Source organism: Xyrauchen texanus, chromosome 50, assembly GCF_025860055.1.
Source record: "Xyrauchen texanus isolate HMW12.3.18 chromosome 50, RBS_HiC_50CHRs, whole genome shotgun sequence".
NCBI classification, from domain to species: domain Eukaryota; kingdom Metazoa; phylum Chordata; class Actinopteri; order Cypriniformes; family Catostomidae; genus Xyrauchen; species Xyrauchen texanus.
Genome location: NC_068325.1, coordinates 3,262,880 through 3,289,541, shown reverse-complemented (window position 1 = coordinate 3,289,541; position 26,662 = coordinate 3,262,880). Strand labels below are relative to the sequence as shown.

At 36.5% G+C, this 26,662-nt stretch overlaps 1 protein-coding gene across 6 annotated transcripts in view; it reads right to left on the bottom strand.

The window, feature by feature from the left end:
- Positions 1–24,944, bottom strand: part of LOC127641078 (ephrin type-B receptor 3-like) — a 60,788-nt gene extending 35,844 nt beyond the window's left edge. For all 6 annotated transcript variants that reach the window (XM_052123841.1, XM_052123845.1, XM_052123843.1 and 3 more), the window contains exon 1: positions 24,406–24,944. In XM_052123841.1, coding sequence (XP_051979801.1) covers positions 24,406–24,577 — 172 coding nt within the window. In that variant the 5' untranslated portion in view covers positions 24,578–24,944. The remainder of the gene's footprint in view (positions 1–24,405) is intronic.
- Between the last annotated feature and the right edge of the window lie 1,718 nt (positions 24,945–26,662).

The window sequence follows — 26,662 nt, the reverse complement described above, 5'->3', positions numbered from 1 at the left end:
CCACAGACCCACATTGTTTACACTTTTCAAGGGTATTAACCAACAAATGGCTTACTTATAGTCAGTGTTATGTGTAATGTAATTAAAAAGAAATAAGTTACTGTAATCTATTTACTATATTAAAAAGTATTGTAATACATTACATTTTAAAATATTGTAATCAGATTACAGGTAATTCTTTAGAGTCCGTTAATACGTTTAAACATGAATTATATTCATACCAGTGCATGGTTTGTATGTGGATGAGGAAATACAGACATTATTTTGCATTTGTTGGTCAGAAACACACACAAAAAAAAAAACATTCTGTGAAAAGTGTAAGAAGGGGTTTTAGAAAGTAACTTAAAAGTAAAGCAATTAGTAATTCCATTACTTTTCCATGATGTATGTAGTAGTTCAAACTGATTACAATTTTAGAGAAGTAATAATTCATCTTTAATAAGTTACTTTTTTGTGTAATCCAACACCACTTATGGTTTTGTCTGCATATTAAACTGAGGCGTCGTCCACATTAGAACATTTACGTTTGTAAACGTATTAATTGAATCGTTTGCGGCTCATTTTCCTACACCGAAAACACTTTCCACTATGCTGTTTGAAAACTGAATACAGAATTATAAAAACAAAACGGGTTAGTGTGGACGTGGCATGAAATAGGAATATTTTATTTTTTTATATAAAATAAAAACATTTATTAGAAACTTCAACTTGAAATATGTTGATAAGCATTGCATGTTTCATGGCCGTCTAGCTTTAGCTCTATCTTGCGGCATTTTCGTGCTTAATAAAGGTAAATAAAACTGTATAGCGTAATGTGTATCAAAAACTAAAATGTATTTATTGTTGTTTTTATTCAAATATACTGTATTAAAAAATTATTATTAATAATAAAAATAATAAGTAATGCATAATTAATCAAAATAAATGTAATGTGCTTTTACAATAATGTTAGTTTTAGAGCTGTTAGTTGAATAAATTATTTAATTGCGATTAATCACCCGATTATTCTGTTCATTTTGATTAATCACAGATTTTGACATTTGAGGCTATATATTTATTTTTCAATGAAAAGTGTATTTTGTTCCTTCTTAGAAAAGAAAATAATATGTAACAATAATGTTTTATAAAAAAAAATCTAACAAAGCCTTCCACATTATAAAGACAGAAATGTCCTAAAATAGAGCCAATTCAAGTAACATTAAACGTTTCACAACGTTTGAGTGGGAAGGTAATTATTGAATATTTGCATATTCATTGCAATGTGCATTTAGTCGCTTAAACTTTCATCCTCCACAAAATGTTCTGTGGCTATCCACTTTGATACAGCAATCGTGAAGCTGCATTTACATGATTAACTCCGCATTTTAAATTAATTGCATGCATTAACACGTTAATTTCAAAAGCTCTTGTTAGTTCCAATTTTTATTTCAGCAAAAAGGTTTAATTTAGTTTTAGTTTTCTTTAAAGATAATAACAGTGGTCCGGTTGCTGTTCTGCCTCAGAAATGGGCATTCTTTCCCCACTACCCACTACTTTTTGTCATTCTCTCTTTCTTCCTTTTTCCAAGGCCTTTAATTACAGAAGAGAGGCAATCTGATGAACAGCGAGCCCCTGAGGCGGCCGTCTACTAACCAGGTGTGCTAGTAAGTATGCCTTTAAATGTCTAAATGTGGTCCTGGCTAACATATCCATGCCACTGTAACTGCATGCCCAAAAGTCTCTAAGAAGCCGGGTGATCATGTCCCGATCAGGTCATGTCTCAAAAAATAGGTGCATGATGCCCCTGAATAACCCAACAGTTGCAATTGATTGTGGTCAATTCAGAGTATGTCCCCTAAAGCACTTAGTTGACATGTCGCGATACTGCACATCAGTTACTCTGTTGTGGCTAGACGCGACACAAGATGCTTTGAGATCGAGATAAAGCACGTTCAGCTATTAATGAGCACTTAAGCTAACACGTTGGTGTATTGTGATACTGTACGTTGATCCGATTACAGATTTCACGCTAAACACCAGCAGTCTGCTCACATCGCTGAAAGAGTGCAATCAATTTATGCCTTCATTTATTTTCTTGTCTTGGAGAGTTATTGTATGGTCAGAGGGCATACAACAATGCATATTTAAATGTAGTTTGACAAGTTTTTTTCAGAAATATTTGTTTAAATAAATTCTCTATGGATCAATATCAACAAGACATCAAAAAAGTCATTCACCTGGTAAATAAACCTTAACCAAATAAACCTCTAATCTGGTATGCTGGTTCAAGAAGGTGTTACTGGTCTCCTAGCTAGGCCAATTTGGTCTTTAGCTGGTCTCTGTCAACTCCAGTTGACAAGTTCCCCAACCCCTCTAAAACCAGCAAGCCAGATTAGACTGGTTCATTATTATTAATTTTTTTTTTAAAGTTTGCAGAGTTATATGTCAAATTTCTTTTGTTCTCCATTCCTTCACTCGAAACGTTAAAGCTATGACTTCTTCAGTAGTGCTGACGCTTTAGTTATCATTACACAACTTTAATGATAGTGTTTGACGATCTGAGAGAAAGACAGCTGTTCCTTTATGGTTGTTTCGCTGTATGATGTGATGCTTGTGGTTGCGTCAGTCCAAAAGAGTAGCTACCTCAAAACCAGACACAATTTATGCTTCAGAACATGTGACTACATATACTTCCCACCGTCATGTAGGCATCACTGTTGATTGTAATATTGTTTGTGGGATCAAAGCATTGGACGCTTCTTTGTGTCTGAGGTTTTGTTTGATTTGTTGTACCAAATCATAAAAGAAAACGTCATGAACAGACTCAACCACTCATACAAGTCAAAAGTTCGGGCACACCTGCTCGTTATTCATTATTACCATTTACCACATTTTATAATAGGACATAAATAGGATAAAACGATGAAATGACACAAATGAAAGTATGGGAATTATGTAGTGACCATAAAATGTTAACATTTTACCTTCTTCTAAGTTGTCACCCTTTGTCTAAATCATAATATTAAAGGGATACCATTTCACAAGTGAATTTGTCAATCAGTTGGAGATTTATTATGAGGGCTTGTTTAAGAACCCGTCAATTTACACCTGTGTCAGACATGCTTGTGTAGTGTCTCGGGTGCTTTGCGTCATAAACATACAATTTTTGGTCACTGTGTCAAGTTAAATAAAGTTTAATACTTAGAACACATATTAATATCTCTTAGTTCGAATTTGCGCTCCTTCAAGTGTTTTGAACGCAAGAACGTAACGCATGTTTGTGTTGTGTTGTCTGCCGGACGGTTGTTTTCTTCACTGTATAATCTGTGCATTGCTCATACAGCTGAAGTTTCACTTACTGCCCTCTGGAGTAAACAGGTGGTACTACAAGCTTGCGTTTCTCAGGAATCTTCCTTATTACAGTCCGGGGGCATAACAATTAATTGCGTAATTAATCGCATTGAATTAACGTGTTAAATCAACAGCCCTAATATTTATATATAACCATATATATATATATATATGGTTAAATGTTAATTTATAAAAATAGAATTGTTCCATTTTTAATCAATTTAGTTTAATTCATAATTAATTTACTAATGTTAACTTAAACAGTTTTTAATTTAAAACATATATATGTGGAAAATAACATTAACCAAGAATAATAAAATGCTGTAAAAAAATCATGTTCACTGTTAGTTTATGTTAAAACTTACATAAATAGTTATCGATTTGTACTGGCAAAGTGTTACAAATTTGTTAATAAACTTAACTCAACATATACTCCCTAACTCTTAAAGGGATAGTTCACCCAAAAATGAAAATCTCTCATCATTTACTCACCCTCATGCTATCACAGAAGTGTATGACTTTCTTTCTCTACAGAACATAAAGTTTTTTAGAAAAATATTTCAGCTCTGTAGGTCCATACAATGCAAGTGAATGGTGACCAGATTTTTCAAATTCCAAAAATAACATAAAGACAGCATAAAAGTAATCCATATGACCACAGTGGTTAAATATTTATATTTAGAAGTGATATAACAGGTGTGGTTGAGAAACAGATACATTTTTAAGTCCCTTTTTACTATAAATCTCTAATTTCCCTTTTACTTTAACATTCTTCTTCTTTTGTTTTTGGCTATTAGCATTCTTCGTGCATATCCCCACATGCTGGGCATGAAGGAGAATTTATAGTAGACAAGAATTCAATATTGCTTGTTTCTCACTCTTATCATATCACTTTCAAAGACATTTATTAAACCACTGGAGACGTATGGATTACTTATCTGCTGCCTTTATGTGGTTTGTGGAGCTTCAAAATTCTGGTCACTTTTCACTTGCACTGTATGGACCTACAGAGCTGAGATATTCTTTTAGAAATGTTTGTTTGTGTTCAGCAGAAGAAAGAAAGTCATACACATCTTGACATGATGTGAGAGAATTTTCATTTTTGGGTGAACTATTTCTTTGTGTGTTCCGCAATTTAGCTTTTTCAGTAAATCTAACTTGTTATAAAGATTTCTAGGAAACAAGACAAACATATTGCTGAAGAAAAAATATTTTTTTGCAGTGCTCTCTCTGTTTTTATGTTGTATTCACACCTTTTCTATCCCTCATTTCCTCTACCAGTGACTTCGGTGTATCAGTCAACAGGAAGTATTTTGACAGGCAGTGATGATCACAGCTTTCCTTTCCATCCACTTCATTCTCCCATTCCCTCATATCTTTGAAAGCCCTTCTCTCTTCTTCTCACTGTCTATCATGCTCCCTAGGTCTCCATTACTGTCAGCAGGGAGCAGGGCCAGCTAGAATAAATGCAGATGACTCAACCAACCCCACTGAAAAATGTAAGCAGGCGAGGGTAAACAGTGGAGAAATGTGCGGTAGGACAGTTTGGCTCCTTAAGCTTCACCTAAATGGCATGGAGAGTTAATAAAAAAATATGCATAGGTCACAGAAGGTCACGGAGTTAGAAACATACCTCACTGTGTTCCCAAAACAGCACCATAACTCTAAAGACCATTTCAAGGTAAAAACTTTTTTCTGAAAGTCTACTTTTATCTTTCTTTAATTCTGGTAACAATTCTCAGTAAGAATAGGAAACTGGTGCATTATGTAACAATGAGTCATGTGTGCAAAGAGAAGCAGTGGGTTACAGTGATTTATCTATGTCCAAAATCACTCGAATCCTTGGTCTCTCAGGACTTTTTGCTTCAAAATGATGGCAATGTGATTAAAGAAACCAATTTTTAAGAAATAATTACATATATAAAGTATTAATAATCCAACCTGGTCTCATAGAGTCACATTACTATACTTACTATTCGTTGTACATATCGTGGCAGTTTCCTGGTAAAATGAACAGTAGATGTGCTATAAATGACATTGACTGTTTTTAAGGGTATAGAGGTAGGTTTTGTTGATTAAAACTCAATAAAGCATTAATACTAAAAACGTCATCTGTTTGGGAGATGATTTAACTCACTTTTAGCGCCACACAGTGGACATTTCACCTGTAAAAGTGGACCATTCAGTCACGGGTTTGTGTGTTTTGGTATTTGGCAATGGCTTCGAGTATGGCTCACCCAATCAGAATATAGAGGCAAAACAATCCGTTTTATAAAGAAGTTTTCACAGTGAAGCCGCTTTTGTTTATCCCCAAAACAACCCAAAAGCCCCCAAGGTGTGTAAAAAATAATCAGCGAGTTCTGAAATTGCAATCCAGAGAGCGTGATGAATCGTGCCGTTGGCTGGGTTTGGTGTAAGCACATTTTAACAGTCAAACACCTATGCCTCTCCTCAAGCGAGAAGCATAAAAGGACTATGATCACGATAACTATGTTTTGATTGATTTTTTCGTTCTGGTTGAAATTCTACTCTGGCTGTAATAAACTGCCAGGAATACAAGTCTGCCAATACTGCTGAAAAAACGTCTTTTTGAAACTGCCTGAAATATGTCTCCACGCTCAATAGCGCTCAATGCATAATTATCCACGACTCTCAGGCAGGCTACGTCGCAAAATCTGGCACTCGGTACAGAAAGCCTGCTATGAACTGTACCGGGGGGGTTCTTTGCATAAATCAAAAAGGATAAGAGTGCATTGGCATAATTTATGAGATGGAACAAAGGACAGTGGTTGATACCTCTGTATTTGTAGCACACCAATCCTCAACAAGGTGTGATTTTGAGTCTTATAAAAGAATGGATGTGTAGAGAAAATCTGTTTAAATGTTGCTTTTAGTCCATGTATGTTAGCTTTGAGACCATCTGTATACTAGTGTACAACTAAAAGTTGACAAAATCAGCATATTTACAGTCCTTCTCTTCCAGGAAAATGGACCAAACACATAGACCAATACCATGGCACTGTCACTGCCTATGTCACAGTCAGAAGTGGTGGCCAAAATACCGGATGGAAAGAAAACAGTAAACCGAACCTTAAAGTGTCTGAAATGTTGTATTTATTATGGCTTTTTATCATACCTTCATTTAATCTATGATTTTAACTAACAATATTTCTAGCAATAGTGTGCCCAAACCTACCTAGCTTTGAATCTGAAGGCTAATTTTATTCTATATGATCTTTAAGTGATATTTAGAAGAGCTAGCTAGTGCTAATCTGTCAAATCTAATACAACAGTTTGCCGACCACCGACTAGCATTAGCAAGTAGCAACTCATTGTTCATGGCTGTGACATAACTAAAAACCTTATGTCCTGCCATCATCATCAGCTTCATCTCACATTGGAGAAGCATCATAACACTTTTGTTTTCCTATAAAATTAAAGACCAAAATCATCGTCCTTTGAAGTTCAAAAGTGTATTTTTTGTGCCACTAGCGGCACCAATCATAATGGTATGGAAGCCACAACGACACAAAATAAAAAATAAAAAGTGAATTCGGATTTTATTGTACTTGTGTGTTTGTATCCCACAATTATGACTTAATTTCTTGTAATTACGAGATATTAAGCTACATTTAAGATAAAAATTCAGAATTGTGAGATATAATGTAGTGACTTTATATTTAGCAATTTAAACTTTATATCTAGTAAGTATAGCAATTATGAGAATGCGCAATTGCAAATCTAATGTTCGTAATTGTGTGTTTATATCTTAATATTATGAATTAATTTCTCATAACTGAGATATAAAGTCGCATTTACATTAAAAAGACGAAATTGCGAGATATAATGTAGCGACTTTATATTTCGCAATATCGATTTTATATCTATTGAGTATAGAAATTATAAGATGTCGGAAATGTGAGAAATAAAATGTTGCGACTTTAAATTGATCAATTTCGACTTTATATAAAAAGTTATAGCAATTGCGAGAAATAAAAATGAAATTGCAGTTGAAAAATTTGAAAAGAGTCTAAATAAATTCACAATGTTAAGCTATTAAGTCAAATTTAGGACTAACATTTGTTATTTTTTTCTCCATGGTGAGATCAGATAAAATGTCACAATTGCAAGACATAGAGTCACAATTGTGAGATGTAAAGTCAGAATTACCTTTTTTTTATTATTTCCTCTATTTTTTCAAACAGGTTTCCCAAACACTCCACCTGTCTTCTATTGGTTGGATATTCCCACCAAACTCACACATTGGTTCAGCAAATGTCGCTGTGTTGACCTGGTCAGGACACTCAAATAAAAGTTTTGTTTCGTAGTATCACAGAGCCACATTGTTTAAGATTTTCAGGGGAAACGATCTACAAATTTAGTACTTATAGTACTCTCTGCACATTAAACTGGGGTAGGAGACAGTATATTAACAAAATAATAATAATAATAATAATAATAATAATAATAGAATTTTACAAAATTACTTAAAATGCATCCTTCCAAAATACGGAAGTATTCCCTTTTTAGCCCTTGAGTTTTGCAGTGCAAGCCAAAGAATGGGACAGAAGCCATTCCAGGTTCATTATTGAGGTATTTTGGCACAGTGCTGCCCACTGGCCTCGCCTGTCAATGGCAGAGAGGAACTGTCTGCTGTAACAGCCGCCCAGGGACTCATCTCCATCTCTCCAACAGCAGATTGCCATACTTGCCTTTCTTTGACACGTTCATTATATCTCTGCCGAGGCAGCCAGCACACATCCAGGCTAAATATATGGTAATAGTATGATCCTGTGGGACCACCGTGAGGTTTTGGCCATGCTGAGGACGTACTATGGCAGTTGCTGAATTGTTCAGAGAACCCTAATTTTCTCCATCTCTTTTTACCTTGAGACAAGATGTTTGTGGAGGGACACGTTGTGGATGATGTCAAAGATCTGCTATTACTGTATCGCGAGATGTCAAGCTGAGCAGAGTATAAACCAAGAGGCTTTGGGTAGAGCGTTTTTAGTAGCAGACATGTTCTGGTTTGAATTAGGTATTGAGCTGTCTGTCAGGGTAAAGTTGCCCTTGATAAAGTCCTCAGCCAAATGTACAAAATCATCTTACCATGCAAACATACAATAATCTATAGTGGCTAGGTTAAGTATAATGAGACATTTCTGCTTTACATCATAGGACAGCTGTTTGTCAGCAGCTACCAGACTGATGTGATCCATATTTACAGCATTCCAGTGGCTTTCAATCGGTTCATAATGTTTCAAATATACCGTCTGGGGAAGACACTGAGGTTCAGATAGATTCCTTTTCACTTCTTGAGAAAACACAAAACTGCGAGGGCACAAGCTCAGCTAACGTCCCATTAGCCGATCCAGTTTCATCATTGTGGTCATGTGCATACAGTCAATGTTTGAGATTGAAAATCATATTTACTTTTACTAACAGGTGTAACAGGAGATTAAACTTTGCCGGTTTCATGCCATTTTGAAAGGAAATAACTGTCCGATATAAACATTTACACCAGAAACTGGATTCCAATTGAGGCGACATTATTTAATAAACAAGTCCAATACAGGCACAAGGTTATCCGTTAAACCTTAATTAACCGTCAGCGGCTTCTAATGCCTTTTTAAATGTATAACAGAGTGTAAAACTCTCTTTCGGAGCCCCTCTCTGGGCATTTCACCCAAAAACTAGAGCTCAAATATAATCTAATGTTCAAAAAGACTTCCCACTTCGGCCACTGGGGGCAGTGCTACAGATTTTTGTAAGCACAGATCGAGTTTAGCTGAAGAAAAGTTAACCTACTCTTTCTTAATTCACTGTGAAATCATCCCTGAAAGCATTAGTCACTCTTGTTTATAAGTGCACTGTGAGTGAACATAACCGTATTTAACACTCTACAACAGGACTGACAACCGTATTCAGCTGATGTGTAGATGTAGCAACATTAGCATTGGCATCTCCCACTGAAGACATGGGAATAAATCTGTAGCTGAGTTTCGTCTGTCATGCTGCATGCTAATTATCAGGATATGTTGCGGTTTACCTGCTTCAACAAAGAAAACACATCCAATGACTCCAACTCCACCGCAGTGTAATAGGAGTTATTATCTTCAGTTCTTTAGTCTTCCTCTCTTAACATTTTTGGCAACATGTGACACTAGCCTTAGGCAGTGCAGGTCTCCTTCGACTGCTTCTTCTCACGTTAGTTCATTAAGCCCAGAGCTCATCGTTAATGTTTACCTGCCCACTCATTATCTGATTCAGGTCAGGGCCGCAATTACAAAGAAAGGTTAGGCAGTAAGCGAGAGGAATGCGGTTGGGTCGGGCTTTTGTGACTGTTCAGCCGACAAATACATGCACAAATACAAATACAAATACACACCCACACAGGCACTCTGAATATGCTCAATGACTTCAGTGTGGTTTGTAGGGTTTGGAAACAGGTGCTGAGTGAAAGGCACACCATCATTTATGTTGTCATTGCCTTGTGTTTTCATATAGATCACATTAACAGACTCATTTTAGCAATCTGTGCCATGCTTTAGCACTGTGGGAGTGCCTATAATAAAAGGTGGGGCATTAAGGTATGCAAATTTCCGATGTTCTTACAACCAATGGCAAACATCTGAATATACACTGGCCCAACACGTATTTCAATACTGAAAAGTGATGACTCTTAAAAGTGTATGAATGACTATGCATAATAAAGAAAATATTATAAATGATCAAATCAATTGTCATTTATTTGAACCCTCAGACTTAGACCCAGACATAGTGTAACATAACTGCAATTTTTTTTAAGTAATTAAGACTACAAATGTCTAATATTCATTAAATATGGGTAAATATGGGTACACATAACATAAGCTGACAATACTGAAACAATTTATGTGGGGAAAAAATAGCAGTGCTCACACAAAAGTCACAGCTAGTTAAAAAAAACAAAACATATTAACAATATTTAAATAAATATATTAACTTTCATAAATCTAAAACCAATTTTTCTAAGCTTAGCAAAAATGCAATGCTAGGCATTAACGGTCAACTTTTCTATATTTACAAAGTGGAGCCTATTCAATAAATCATAGATAAATTACCTTTTTTTTTTTTTTGGAGCTGTTTTGTCAATATTATTGTTAATATTATTATCAGGGCTGTCGATTTAACATGTTAATTCAGTACAATTAATTTTATAAAAAATAACAGGTTAAAAAAATGAACGCAATTAATCGTTATGCCCCCGGACTGTAATAAGGAAGATTCCTGAGAAATGCAAGCTTGTAGTACCACCTGTTTACTCCAGAGGGCAGTAAGTGAAACTTCAGCTGTTCAGCAACACGCAGTTTATACAGTGAAGAAAACAACCATCCATCAGCAGCACAACACAAACATGCGTTACGTTCTTGCGTTCAAATCACTTGATGTAGCGCAAATTCGATCTCAAGGGATCTCAAGATGTTTTCTAAGTATTAAACTATATTTAACTTGACACAGTGGCCTAAACATTTTATGTTTATGATGCAACGCACCCGAGATGCTACTCAAGCATGTCTGATGCAGGTGTTCATTGACGGATCCTTAAACAAGCCCTCATAATAAATCTCCGACTGATTGACAAATTCACTTGTGAAATGGATTGCTGTGAACTGTGTGCCAATGACTGACTTATGATCAATAATAATATGGTAGTAAACAATACATTGTATTCTAAAGCCGCTTTTTGTATTGTCTTAATAAAGATAAATAAAGATAGCACAAGTGCATTCATTTTGTTAGGTTTTAAATTATGACAAAATGTATTTTGACTGAGTGTTTCAAACATAAGTGGAACATTTCCATAGTTAATGTGTTCAACTACACCTGTAGTTACTCTGCTTGGACACCTGTGTGACCTTGAGGGGAACTGACGCCAAACATCCAAAAGGTAAACACCATTAAACTAGTTGCTTAAAAGTAATTGGAAAAATGGTTTAGAAACTAAAGTTAGTTTTGAGAAAAGGTCTAGCATAATTTGTTTGCAGTTGCCAATTGGTATGAAATCGTGTATCTAATGCAATGACAATTACATGTTTTTAACTGTGACTTCAGTGCCAAAATCCATTTATTAAATTTATTTTTTTTATTTCTGTTCTTGGTCCTAGAACAACATTTGTGCAAACCAATTAGTTCCCTAAACCCTACCCGTAAAATCTGAGGGCACTGAATGATTGATAAGAATGTTGTTCCAAGACCAACAAAGGATATATTGTTGACATAGTCTTCTATTGGCAGTAGTATTTTCTTATTTGCTGTTTGGGCTTTATAGCTAGTTAATTTTGTTTACTCCCTTTCCCCTCCCAAATGGCTAAAGCTAATAAATTGGGTTGGTTATGACTCTCCCCGCGCCGATCTGTGAGATGTTGTCGCGCTCTTAATTGCCGCTCAGTTAATTAATCTCACACTTGGCTGCAGTAATAACTTGACTCGTTAGACCTCTCTAAATGGTCTTCGGCTCTTTAGCACACAGACGCAGGCTGGCAGAGTGTAAGGAAGGGTAATTTATTTGCCAAGCGTGACTGTCCGATCCTAAGCAGACGCACCTCCTGAGTTCTGGCTGTTGATTAAAAAAGAAACAACTGCCTGATTAGGACACATGGGCATCTAGGTCATTGGTGATCACATAGTCATGCACTTAAGTGTTTCACTTACAGCAAATTGACTTGCAGATTATGACAGAAAATATTAGCAATGCAAGTTCATTTCTGGGCAATTATGCTGGAGAAGGTTGATAGAAGGGTTGACATCCAATTCTAGGATGCCCCATATGGCCAGGGGTTTGCATGTCTCTGAACAATTAAATAAAAGCATCAATATATTTGGAAGGATAATGTATTTGTTTGTAAATGTGCATGTAAGGAAGAGGGCACATTGATATATTTGGAAGTACAGTGGCCCGAGATATGTCATTGCATTAGGTAACAAAAGTCATTTTTGACTACATAGAGTCATTTTTGCAAAGGCATTTCAACTGGGGTCAAGGTGATTTTTATTCCCCTAAGGTGTCCTAGCAGAGGACACTAACATTTGACAACCAGAGACTGTCCAAATGTTGTCTTCATTGGAAAAAATATCCATCTATTATCCTCGAAAACATTCTTCAAAACACCACCTTTATTGTTCAATGGAAGAATGAAATGTTTGCAATGACTTGAGGGTGAGTGAAAGAAGACTGGGTGATCAATCCTTTTAGCCCCTATAGTGTTTAAATAATGTCATATTTGCACACCCGGTAACTAAATCAGGTGAAAGAGTGGTAGGCCAGACTGATGCAGATCTCCAGAGGCTGATTATGGCACAGATGCACTGATGAAGGGCCAGGGGAAGCTCTGTCTGCCTGCCCAACTAGAGCTGCTCTGTGAGGGACTGACTAATGTATTATTCACCCTTCATTGATGTGTAACTAAAGCCAGCGGCTAGGAAGCCCGGGCCACCAATACCCCCCACAGACAGTAAACTCCCGACAGGCTACTGAGCTCCATTGATTTATGGGTCTCAGTAGAGGCCCTGGTGAGAAGGCGGAGACGAATGGATGGGGGGTTGAGATGGAGATGGTGGAGAAATTAGATGGTGGTGTGCATGAAAAATAATGGCAAATTTGTATTGCCAAAGCAGTTGCAGCTTAGCAGCGGACAATGAAGTGCAATGCAAAATACCATCAATAAAAGTGTCAAAATGGCCAAAGAATGATATTATAATATATAAGGTCTAAATGTGGGTGTAGATTGAGTAGGTGTGGGTGGTATGACCGAAGGCTAGGGTTTTTTTATCCAAGTAATAATAATATACAAAGTTAGTTACTTTTGCTGGAAATGCAGCCCAAAAGTTATATTTGTTAAATAACCATGTAGTATTACGTAGAATTTTCATATATGTAGCATGTGAATACGTATACTGTTTATTTATTTCACAACAAAATAATAATTTTTGCATCAGCCCAAAAACAGCTGCTTCACATTAAAAAAAAAGACTCAAAACAGTTAAATTCTGTATGCAGAATATTGCTTGGGCCTTGTCCACTATTAGTACTTTTTTTTAACAAATTCATTTAGTTACATTTACACCTCTCGTCCCCACTGGAACAGCGTTTTCCTCCACCGAAAACGGAGCATTTAGAAAACGCTTTGCATTACCACATACTTTGGAATACGATGATGTTAGAAAGTTTTATTTTATTTTAAATAGAGTTTTCAAGTGAAATTGGATAAGTGTGGATGTGGTTTTGGTCAGTGTTAAGAGCCCACAGTTATATGTGAGCAATGTGGCACAATAACAAAGCTGCCTACTCCGGAAGCTCCCATCTGCGATACAGTTTATGGTGTAATGGTATAGCAAAATATCTACTGGTTGACACATTTCTACTGTCACCTGGATATACAGTCATAACCCTTGGCCAAAAACTAGAGACATGGCATTAAACATGGCACAGCTATCATGTGAATAGACTGGTGCTGATAGAGGAACTAAGTGAAATGATCTCGTGAGAAAACACAGTTGAGTCAACAGGGACAGTATATGAGAAAAAGAGAAATGGGGAAAGCTTGGAGCGCAGGTGACATTGAGGGTAAACGCAATCTAGAGTCAATCATTGACTTATAAATCAAACACAGTGGCTTTAACAGCGTTTACACTGAACCAATAAAGGCCTCCAATAAGACCATGTACTGTGGTATTAACATCCATGGGTGGTTTGTTGAGGTAATGTGAAATGCATGAAAACAAACTGTGCAGATGGCAAAGGTGGCACAAAGACAACAACCGGGGAAGAGATTTTTATATGAGAATGCCCTTCAATTTAAGAAGTACAGGTGCAGGGAGATGCAATTGACTGGTAGGGAGATAATGAGAAGTTGCACACTGAAACACACACACATAGATCCACTAAACCCAATACATACAAACATAGACATGCCATCATGAAGACTTGGTGGCCTCTAATTATAGAGCTGCTAACCACACCTTGACTGCCTGGAACCTGCAAGTGAACTTTTTGCAGTTCAGGTACATTAGGTCTCTTGGTGGTCTCCAAAGCAGGAAGAGTCCAACATGCTAACATTCATCAAAACAACCACAGGGTGTGGACTGAACCTCAGCATAGATTACTCATAGCAAAAATATAAACTGTACAGGAGTTCCATCATAGGAGGAGTGACCATGCACTTATGAGAACCCTGCATTTACCACTTCCACAAATGAGTGATGCATGAATGGACATGTTTTCCCCAGTCTGAACCTCATAACCTATCAAACTAACACAAGTTGTACACAATATTTACTAAAAATTCATTAAAAAAAATTAAAAAAAGGTAGACCGTGCATGTGACAGAATACAACGTGCAAAAATGAAGTTTACCCTAACACAGTTATCGGCCAATGTCAATCAATAAAGTTCCAAAAAGGTGAACAAACTGCCTTGATATGCTTAAGTCATAATCATCTTTGTGTTTATGACATCTCTGCAGTGCCTTGATTAATTAAACAGGCACAAAGCATCCACTGTTAAATGCTATAGATTGCTTTTAAGTGCTTGACTACTTAGCCAGCCTCTACAGACCAAGCCATCTCAAATCGAAGGGAAGATTTATGAATAAGTAAAAACAGTGACAAATTGCCTGCTTAATTAACCAAGGAAGAGAAGCCAAGTCCCTGGAGATTTCGACCGCCAACCTGTTTTGATGGAGAGGGAGCATCAACAACCATCTCCTCATTGACCGATGGCTGGCTAAATTGAATAGCTAATCATCACCATCCTTTTAAGCCATTTCCCCGAGGACACAACCGGGCAAAAGTGGCAATGAAGCTGTATCACTGTGGTGAATCTCACACCCAGGATGCAAATATGGCCTCTTAGTTCACCATCCCATCTGGCAACGGGTTTGTTTTAATTTGATTCTTGTGCCAGCTCCATTTCACATCAATTTGCTTGCTTTCACATCCCTTGAGAGTTTACGTCACTTCGGTATTCGTATAATCTTAGTTAGAGACCCTCTGTTTGACTTGCCTTTGAGCAGTGTATGGGATTATGGCAGTTTGGGAATGCGTTACATTCTTGTACCTTGACTATTTCACTCAGATGTCACGAGGGGGAACCTGCTTTTATATTTTCCTAAATGCCATGGGCGACAGAGTATCAAGACACTGAACATATCACCTCTATCAAGCAAAAGCTTGACTTGCATTTCCTATAGACGTAGCATTTGTCTCCCAAAAGATACGGTGACAGAATAGAGTTGTAAGCACAGAACACACATGGAGAGTCACAAATCTTATCAATGATTAGGCCCAACAAAGGTTTGATGGGTAAATAGGCCTTGTCTCCCAGCTTCTAGTTCTGTTCTGGGATACAGATATAACTAAATGGGTGCGATAACAGATAGGGACAATAATACCACAATTAGAAGCTCTCCTTGATAAGAGAGAGCCACAGGGAGAACAGGGAAGACTTAAAGGGGATGGTGGGAAAGTATAGCAGTGAAGTGACAGAGAAGTGGAGAGAGGGATGGTAAACAGAGTAGAGAAAGAGGTGCATTGTCTTTACCCCCTCTGTCTGGATAAAGCCCACCTGTTGGGGGAAGGGCCTATGAACTTTCCACTCTTGTTCTCTGGGTTTTCACCAGGTTGCCACCTCTTTTACTGTCTGCTTGCATCTAGATGTTGTCGGTCCCTTGGGCCCTGTTTACACTTGATAATAAGATCAGATCATAAAATGAAAAGAAAGTGCAAATAACCCCAGTTGATATTAGGTACAGTACCTAATTTTAACCAAATGTGGTTTGGGTGTTTGGATCACAAAACATTTTTAAACCACCAAAACTTGCAACATAAAAGATACCAGCTGTCAGTGAAACTGCAGAGTAAAACTGGAGTTTCTCCATTGTGTCTCTCTTTCCCACAGTCAGGTGGGTATGATCTCTTGAGTGCAGGCTCAAGTCTGTCATTGATCGACACTCGCTGGCTTTTCAGATTCATTAAAAACCCTTGCATATGCCTTCCAGAACACATCAAGACTTCTTCAAGCTCAAAAAGAGAGAATGATAGGTAGAAAGACAGACAGAGAGAGAGAGAGAAGAAGCAATGATCTCCTCTCAGGCAGAGCTAGGCTGAGCAAGTAAAATATAAGATACAGAGATAGATCCGTGGCAGCTGTCCAAGACACAAGATGAAAAATCTGGGTTCTTTAGACAAGAGCTCTGCCTCAATTCCCACTGCATTTATAACCTCCTCTGACCGGCCCCAGTCTGTTCCCTTTGTCTCTGCTCTCAGCACCTTTTCAGATGAACTGCTCAACCAATACTGTACCAAGTGCCATTTGGATAAAAAAAAACAATTCCCTCAATCTTATTCTGTCCTTTTGTTTGCCTATGTCCTCATCTCTCTAGTTCAGGTAGCTTCAATAACAAATAAGTCACTGTTTGTGACTCCTGGTGACTTGGGGTGCACTGCATACCACAAATGGTGATGTCTAGAAGGTAACGATCCTACTGTGAGAGTCTCGCGAGAGTCGCATATGCTGCAACAAAGGTTAGGGTTATGGTTAGGGAAAGGTGTAGGGTTTCTGTGGTAATTAAAATAAACATAAGCATGTACATGAATGTCGCATGCAACTCTCTTACGGCTTTTCACAGTTAAGGGTTACCATCTAGTCACGTTCTACCTTATATCCATCACTACTTCTCAGGAGCTCAGACGTTAGAGTTCAGAACATGAAAAGGGCAATTCTCAGGTCACTGTCGAAACGTGTCACTTCATCTAGGGGATGGGCTTGAGACAAGCACCCTTTCTCCATGTCAGTTCTGGCCTATGCCATTTGCACAGAAGGTTGATGGTGAGTCCACTGGACAGATACTATCTTCTAACTATCTTCTCTATTCTGCTGTTCTTCAACAGCTTCTAAAAAGCTGGTAATGAGAGGCTTTAGAAGGCTTGGCACATTTCAAAAGGGCAGTTGCCAGAAAGGCTAAGTGAGAAGGAAGTGTGATCGATCAAGCCTGACAATGAGCCATAAATGGATCAGTCACACTGATTCATCAAGAATCGCTGATTGGATGAGGGTGGTGACCCTGCAGAATATGGACGTGGTGTTAAAGGAATGAGAAATAGAAAGATAGAGTGTAGGTTGGAGGAATTTATGCTTGCAGTCTTTAACAAGAAGCAAATCTCTAATGCATTGCATCTTGCTGTACAACATCGTTCGATGCTATTTGGGCCTATGTTCAAATGTTTGTTTTTTTATGTGATGTTTAAACACACATATTGAACACAAAATATCAGGAAATGTTTGGGACATGCCCTTGCTTTGATATTGATATTACATGAATCATGATATATAAATACACTAATCAAAACAATCCAGCAAGCCGAATTTCAAAATACTCACAGTACAGCTACAACAGACAAACCTGCAACTGCCTTCAGGGGCTTTTACAACACTCAACACACTGTTTTTCACACATTCCTGCATTTGCACCTTGCTGAAGTGCCGTTGCTCTCACTTCAAGCACCAAATGGAGAGGTGACACGTCAAGTAAGCAGTAAAAGAATTTCTGTCTGACACCCGTATTTTAATTTAGGTCTAAAAATATGACCATTACAACAATTTACCATGGTTATCCAGCCAGTAGACTGACTTTTCTTTCATCAAAATCGGTATATACCAACATTTCGAAACACTGCCCCCAGTGGCCGAAGCGGTAAGCGTTGTAGGGCATATGAGCACGTGTGAGCTCCATTTATGTCCAGGAGATTTCACCAAAAGCTAGTAGTGAAGCAAGTGGTTTTCAGCTTTACACGACCTTATCCAATATTTATAGATTCTATCCCTCAAACCATATCTTAACCATTAGTCTAAAAAAGTAATGTTAGTTAGTAATGTTAGTAATGTCCAAATTATGCTCGTCATTGATTATTTGAATGTGGTTACTGTCTGGCCTTGAGCCACGCAGCTAATGCAATGTGCTACCAATCGCGCCAGGTGGATAGTTAAACACATTGAAACCACTGCAAACATGTTTAATAAGAATGCTGCACATAGGCGCGTCGGCATGGAGTCGCCTGTCCTAAGGTACCGAAACTATCGGAAACTTCATGCTGACTTCATGTGTGATCATGTTGGGTAATCATACTAGTTTCCACTAAAGTAACAAAGTTATCGTGACTACTGTAGAATTGTGATAACTTGGTATAAGCCACACACTGGTCAGAAAACAAAACAGAAAAATATTAATAATACAATTAATGATATCAATTAATATATAACTTTTAACAAATTAATAAAAACTATTATTAGATATTGTTTTGGTCTTTTGCAAAAACTCATCTTTTTAAATATTCATATTTACAAAAGAATTCATTAATAAAGTGTCCAGATGTGTAATTAAACAGCGTGGTGCTAAATTGCAAATTAGGGTCTAGATTTAACAGAAAGAGTGAAGGGCCAGGGTGCTTTCAGGTCCGACTCTGGGGCTCCCAATGTTTGATGTGGAGATCAGGAGCATGTTTTAACAATCTAGAGGTCCAGTCTGATTGGGAGCATGGGATTTAGTGGCCATCAATTGTACTAACACCCCCAACCCTGTTCACACAAGCCCATACTGCTAATCAAAGCAGACTTTTGCACCTAGCACTAGCATTAGCCATTTCCTGCAGGGCTTCTGACATCTCACATTCCCTCATTTGAACAACGGCTGAAAAATTCCCCAATATTTCACCATGACAATTACATTGTTTCCCCAAAAAAAGGTAACTTCCTTGTGTTGGACTTCACCTTTTTGTATATTTAAAAGCTAAAATATGGTTGTGGATTATGGATTAAAATGTTTTGTCTCTACTCTAATTATGATGAATTCATATCAAAGAACTCTTCTGTTTCAGAGTTGGACGGCGGAGTGTGCAAATGCTTATGACATTTAAGAACTGTTGCCTCACAGGGACCAAGGTTCGAGTCTGCCAAAAGAATAAAATAAAAAAATAATAAAGTTACATAAAAAATAACTCTTCTGCTCTATCAGCAGAACTGGCCGCACTACAGATCATAAAACACGGTCTAGCAAAAGATCAAACCATTGCAGCAAAAGTCCTACTTGCCAAAGAGCTTCAACTCAGAGTAATGGCTACAGCATTCTTGTAAAAATGCGTTAGTCATTTCTCAGGAGCAGAACAGGACTACATGTGTGCTGCCAATCACATGTCATCTTACTCCATATACTGAGCTCTATTTCAGCATGCAACTTCTGTTTGCATGGGTAGTAGCATAACATGTCCATGAGCTTTTTGAATCACATAGATTTTTCGGTTAAAATGTATAGGGATGTATATGAAGGGAAAGTGTATATGTTAGGTGCCGTGACTGTTTTTCCCAATTTTTACACTGCTTTATTTTGAGTACAACTATTTAATAAAAAAGAAATAGCAAAGTGCTGTTTAAAATAGTTTTATATGGAGTACAACATGTCAAACCATAGGACAATATCACCTAAATGTTGAGGATTTGGCGTAATGTCAGTATTGAGAACTGCCTTTGTTTATCTGGTGGTTTCTGATGCAAATTGTTTCAGAAACAAATTATGTACGCATCAGGTTCTATAGTGACCAAGTCGCATGCTTGTGAGCCATGCGTTGTTAAACGATGGTGTCAATTGTACAGTGGTGTTTGCTTTATAGTTTATTGATGTGCAATCTTCAAGTGTCTATAAAATGTCAAGCATCCTATAACAGTCAAAAGTATGAACACTCTTGATTGAATTTATGATTGTCATGATCTTAAAAAAACCTTTTGATCTAAGCGCTTATGCTGAAATGCTTGAAATTAGTTTTGCAGACAAATATAAATTGTACCAACATATGACGTTTATTTACACAACTAAAACTGTTTATGAAAATGTATATCTTTTGAAATGGATATGTTGGAACGATTGTGAAGGAAAAGCAGCCAACAAGTTTCCGGCATGAATAAGAACTCGTTCAATCCTGTTTGTTTTGACTTTTTTGGTCACATAATTTCACAGTTTAATGGTTTTAATGGCTTATAAAAATACAGAACGAGTAGGGTGTCTTCAAACTTTTGACAGTATTTCTAAATTTCAAAACTATACTTTAAAGTAGTATTTATGCAGCAAAAAAACACAAAATAAGCACACTATACTTTCTATTCTTTGCCTGACCAAATGTGCTCCAACTCTAAAGTTACTGAACACATGTATGCCTACAAAACTTAAAAATCCCAATGGCTCTGCCTGAGAGGGAAAACCATTCAGATGGAAAGTAAAATTTATTGTGCCTGTCATCATGTGACTTTGTTTGGCTATTCTGCACTACCGCCCTCCTTTTCAATGGGTACTTTGGTAGCAGATATATCGCTTGCCAGCGCCACCCATCTTGCTACCAACTGAAGACAGAAAGCAAGCTCCGATGTCTCTCTTTCTCTCAATCCCTCAATCTCTCTGCCTCTCTTTTGCTCTCAATTTCTCTCTCCCATTCCGCTTCAGTAGCTGCAGACAGCAGTGGGGGCGATTTCGGCCCAGGACACATTCTCTCCTCGCTCGTCGTGAGCGTCAAAGACCTATTTTTCGACGAAGGCCTTTGCGTCAGCTGCCAGAACGGCCCTTTTGACTGGACACCCCAAAAAGAGCAAATTCTACATTCCGGTCAGCATCCAGTCCACTTCTTCGTCAATTAACAGAACACTTGGTTCAATATCTAACCGGGCTCATATTACCGTCGAATTTTACAGCCAAAGCATTCCTGAACTCAAGAGGTTATCAGTGCTGATGTTTGTAGGTTAGTATAGCATGCTTTGTGTACATCTCTGTGGTTAGTGTGCTCATGAATATGACTGGGTTTCATAGCATCTTTAAGCCTGACTAAGTCTGAAACCCCTTTGAGCTTCTTACCAGGGTCTGAAACAAAGCCAGTGGACATCTGCTCAACCTGCAATCTGTTGAACATATGACCTTTCAATGGCACTACAAGACATATATAATGATAGGAATAAAAGTAATCATTTTATTAAAAGCAACAATTTAAAGAGAAGAAATTGCAAGTAAAAATATGCTGTATATATAGCACACACAAAAGTAGTGAATTTGTGGCCATCCACAAGCCTGACCCAGCCAAACTTATGATAGCTAAAAACGATATAGCTGCTGTTTATACCATCTAAAAAGCAATATTAGCCTATTTGATAGATTTATTTCTAGATAACTTTAAGAACACCCTAAATACAAATCAAAATGTAAAATGAATGACTGCACTTATGGATTCAAATGCTATAAGGTCCTATATCGAAATGCATATTTACATGGGTTTTCTCTAATTGAATAAATTACGAATTATGTCACTTAATGGAGTGTATGCCTTGTCTATAGGCCTACTGTGAAGAGCTGATCCATGTTTTGACCTTTTGAAGCCCTTTCGACCGCAGATATTCCAAATCGATAAAGTCGCATTGATTAGAGAACCCAAGTGTTGAGTTCAACAACTAACGTAATAATAGGCCTAATAATAATAATAATAATAATAATAATAATAACAGCAGCATATAAACAACTGTTGTTATCATTAATTAATTATTTTTTTTTAGCTATATTTTGCTGTTGTTGTTACAGTATATCGGTGGGACATTATAACAGTCGGCTATATTTCAGTGTAAATGCATGTGTGTTTTTAAAATAAATGAATTTAGTGGACTTACTTAGAGTTTAATTCTGTGGCAAAGAGCGTCCTTTTCTAAATATACAGTACAAATGCAGAGTTTCGCTTACAGGATCCCGTTCACCCCTGGCCGTTCTTCAAACTCATGTCGCTCTTCTGCAGCAAATGTGCCCTGTAATTATTCTCTTGTGTTTCATGTTAATGCTCTTTACACCCAAAATGACCAGAGTCTGTTATTTCGAAAATAAAGGATATTCTGCGTTTACCTTTGAATAACCACTGCCAATGGGACGTAAAGAGAGCAGAATGCACGGACGCAGGACGTTTAAGTGCTTTTTCGATTGCATTCAAATTAGAGCACGTAAGGCAGATCATGTAGAAGAAAGTCAAGAGATGTCAGTATTTGAGCACGATGATATATGAGGTCAAATTGCCCGTGCATTCTTACAGTGTAGACTGTTCAGTTCAACTGATGCGAAGGCCTATTTTACAACCCTTAGGTAACTCAGTCAATATTTATAGGCAAATTTTATAAATGTTTTTTTTTAAAATAAATGTTTTTACCTATTTTTTTTTAGCACATGTATGTATGTATGTATGTATGTATTTGTATATATATATATATATATATATATATATATATATATATATATATATATATATATATATATATATATATATATATATATAGGCCTATATATACAAGTAGGTGCTAAAAAGAAATAATAATAAATAGGTCCAAATAGATGGTGAGAACTAAACCAGGCCTTTAAAACACACTAATTGGACAAGGGAAGAGGAAATCACGTAAAGAATGTGAAGGATTGAGTGCTTAACTAATCTTAAAAATACAATATATTAAAGTATGGATATGAACAAAATAAATAAATAAAAGCCCAACAGTTACTTTTATGTATGTTTGATAGTTTCAGTGTGCACTATACAATCTGAAAAAGCCCATTGTGTTAAAAAACAGTCTGTAAATTGTTCATATTCGCTTTAGAAATGTGAGTAATTAAAAATGCGTCGCAATTCAAAACGAAACTACATCGAGTCCAACTACTGTTAGTAGTCGCTTACTAAGTTAGTTATTTAATTATTAACATTTATAACACTTACGCCATCAAACAATATAATCATCATAGGCTTCTTTGATCAAGTCAATTGGAGAGTTCGTTATTTAGGATTGTCGGATAAAATATAGGAGCCTATCACCAGAGGCCCGTGTTTCCCTAGAAACATTCACACCAATCTTTCTGAGAAGTTCTTGGAAATGACCATAAATCAACGAGCAAAAATTGGTAAAGAAAAGTTTTGATAATATACCTTTTTAAGGGTGGACAATTATATAAATAAAAAAAACTAAACAAGCTAAAATCCATGCAATTCAATTGAAATAAATAAATAAATAAATATATTTTGTCAGCGTATATATTATTTGTATTTATTACCCACAAAAAATATATATATTTTTAAATTATTAAAAAAGTGTTGTATTAACGGAGCTATCTTGATAGATACAATAACTAAATAAATAAATAAATAAAATAAATTAATGGGTGTTTGCGATTTCAACCTTTAATTTTTGAGCTTAAAATAATAGCAGCAATGAAATAAATCGACATTGTTGTTCCCCTTTAAAATCTATTATCCTACAGCGCTCTCTCATTTTCATTGGTGTCAATAGGTCTGGAGGTCTAATGGGGGTCCAGACTTCGAATAATTAATTGAATCAAACGCAACTATTTGAGCCATTATAAAACAATTAGTAGAAAACACAGACCAAAAACTGTTTTTGCCCCATTGCCCAACAGTATGCCCGACATAAGTCCAACCTACAGGATTTAGACACAAATGCGCAAATAAAATGCTGGTCTTGATGGATTTGCGCGTTAAAAACGGGTCAAAATTCTTAAGCGCCAAAATAAAATATAAAATACTCTCAAAACTGCTGAAATTACACACTGGTCGTGTCTTTTTATGATAGCCTGGATTTGTGACTGACATGGAGAATGTTGAAGTGGGACTCCCTGTAGGGACATTTCCTTTAGGAGAGACAAAAACGATTGTCTTGGTGAAGGAAAATAAACATCAATTAGTTGGCAGAAGTTCTGCATGTGTATTGTGTCAGCTGATGCTTAGAATGATTCTCATGTGCTTTTAGAAGTGTCGGACCAGTCGCATGCCGCTGTATTAATTCTAACGCATAAACTTAAACATAAACTCTCATTGTAATTCACAGTGTCCAAAGCGCATCTTCGGATGGGTGCGCATCAATACACATCGACCCGTGACGCGCGTCCCTGACTCTTTTTTGGGCTGATAAACACTGTGCTTCAAAACCTCTTGAAAATAGGTGTGATGCAATCATATTTCGTATCTTACCTTCAACAGCCGAGGACAGAGGCAGCAAAACGCTGCATAAAAACAGCAAATAATCCATCGTCATAAACCAAAGACTTCGGACATGAAAGTGGGGCTCCAGTAGAAGATGGTAAAATCCAGACACCCTCTTCTCCAACTTCAGATTTCTTCTTCTTCTCAGCTCTATTTCCATAAACCACAAACCTCTCAAAATACAGATTATTTCTTGCTGCGTTTATGTACTCCAACAGCCGATGTGCAAAATATCTAAAGCAGCATTGCAGGTTTAGAACTCCTCCACTGGGTATAACTCCTTATTTTTCATTAGCGGAGAGCATGTGTGTCCATTTATAGATGTTGCACAGTGAAATTCCTATAGGCGAGTAGTTGTTTAAATGTCAATCCCATCTCAAATAACACTTGGTTGTAGTCCGTAAAATCAAGCGCTCCCAGTGTAAGTCCTGTTAAATTGCCTTATAGTGGCTTTACGCGTAAAATCCCTGAGCGAATTTCACCATCTGAGCGCCGATCGTTGCTGCTCCTGCCTTTCCATGTGCGCTGGAAAGATCGGCTGCTCTGAAACCAAGGAAAGAGTAAAAGACGGACAGAGAAAGGCAGTAGTGGGAGGAGTTTCACTCAAACTCAGCCGCCAGTCATTCTAACGTTCCCGCCCATGAAACTCTGGCGCAGTGGACAGGGTGAGAGCGCCCCTGTGCGGGATTGAAATCTTGAAGTTACCCCATCAACACTCGCTAATGGAGATAGAGTACACAAACATATAAAATAATACATCTTGTTTTGGTAGCACTTCACATTACAGTGTCTGTTACAACATTATTACAGTATTATAAATGTTTAATTAATAGTAATAGCAACAATAATGTCTTGTAATTGAAATATGTTCAACAAAGTAATTGCACATTAAGTACAAGATGTTTGTTTGCATCACTCAATAACTAAATACATAACTATATTTGTATTTTATTGTTATTATTGTTATTATTATTATTATTGTTGTTGCAAAATGTATCAAGATTGTAAAATACCTTCAACACTCTCTAATGGAGTCAGCGTACACGAACATACAAAAGAAAGCATCTTGTTTTGGTAACACTTTACATTACAGTGTCTGTTACAACATTATTACAGTATTATAAATGTTTAATTAATAGTAATAGCAACAATAATGTCTTGTAATTGAAATATGTTCAACAAAGTAATTGCACATTAAGTACAAGATGTTTGTTTGCATCACTCAATAACTAAATACATAACTATATTTGTATTTTATTGTTATTATTGTTATTATTATTATTATTGTTGTTGCAAAATGTATCAAGATTGTAAAATACCTTCAACACTCTCTAATGGAGTCAGCGTACACGAACATACAAAAGAAAGCATCTTGTTTTGGTAACACTTTACATTACAGTGTCTGTTACAACATTATTACAGTATTATAAATGTTTAATCAATAGTAATAGCAACAAAAATGGCACGTCATTGAAAGATGTTCCACAAAATAATTACACAGTAAGAACAAGTTGTTCATTTGTATTACTCAATACCTAAATACATAATTGTATTTTTTCTGGTTGCAAAGTTTGTCAATAATTAATTTTTTGTTTTATTAAGGATTGATGGAGTAACATAATCTAATATGTGTTAACAAATAATGGAAAGTTGTTTTGTTTTTTAAGGAGTGAGGGGGCCTTTTACCTCACAATTGGGGTAAATAAACAAAGGCTTGTAGATATTGGGTAAATTGTTAAAGGGCAAAGTTTGTCAACTTATACAAATACATTTGAGACAGCAAGATTATTTTTGAATAGCAAATTAAGATCATGCTTATTCAAAATATCCATTTTTGAAAAGGGTGCACAGCTTTTCATAACATCTCAAGTATTCCATCCACAATATAATCTCCATTGTTACTGGATCAGTCAATGTGAGCCCACTTTGAACGCACATCATGACAAATCTATTAAGTGTGTTTTACAGACTAGTGAAACATTTAAGATTTGTCACACAGACCTCTATGAATAAAATATGTTGCATATTTTGTATATTATATATATATATATATATATATATATATATATATATATATATATATATATATATATATACATTTCTCACATTTTGGCATAAAATAGCTCTGATAAAAGTCTTTAAAATATTTTATAAGCAAATATGCATGTTATACACTACCAGTCAACATTCTTAACACTCAATTTATGTCGTACTACATCTTAAAAATCCTTCGATCTAAAGGCGT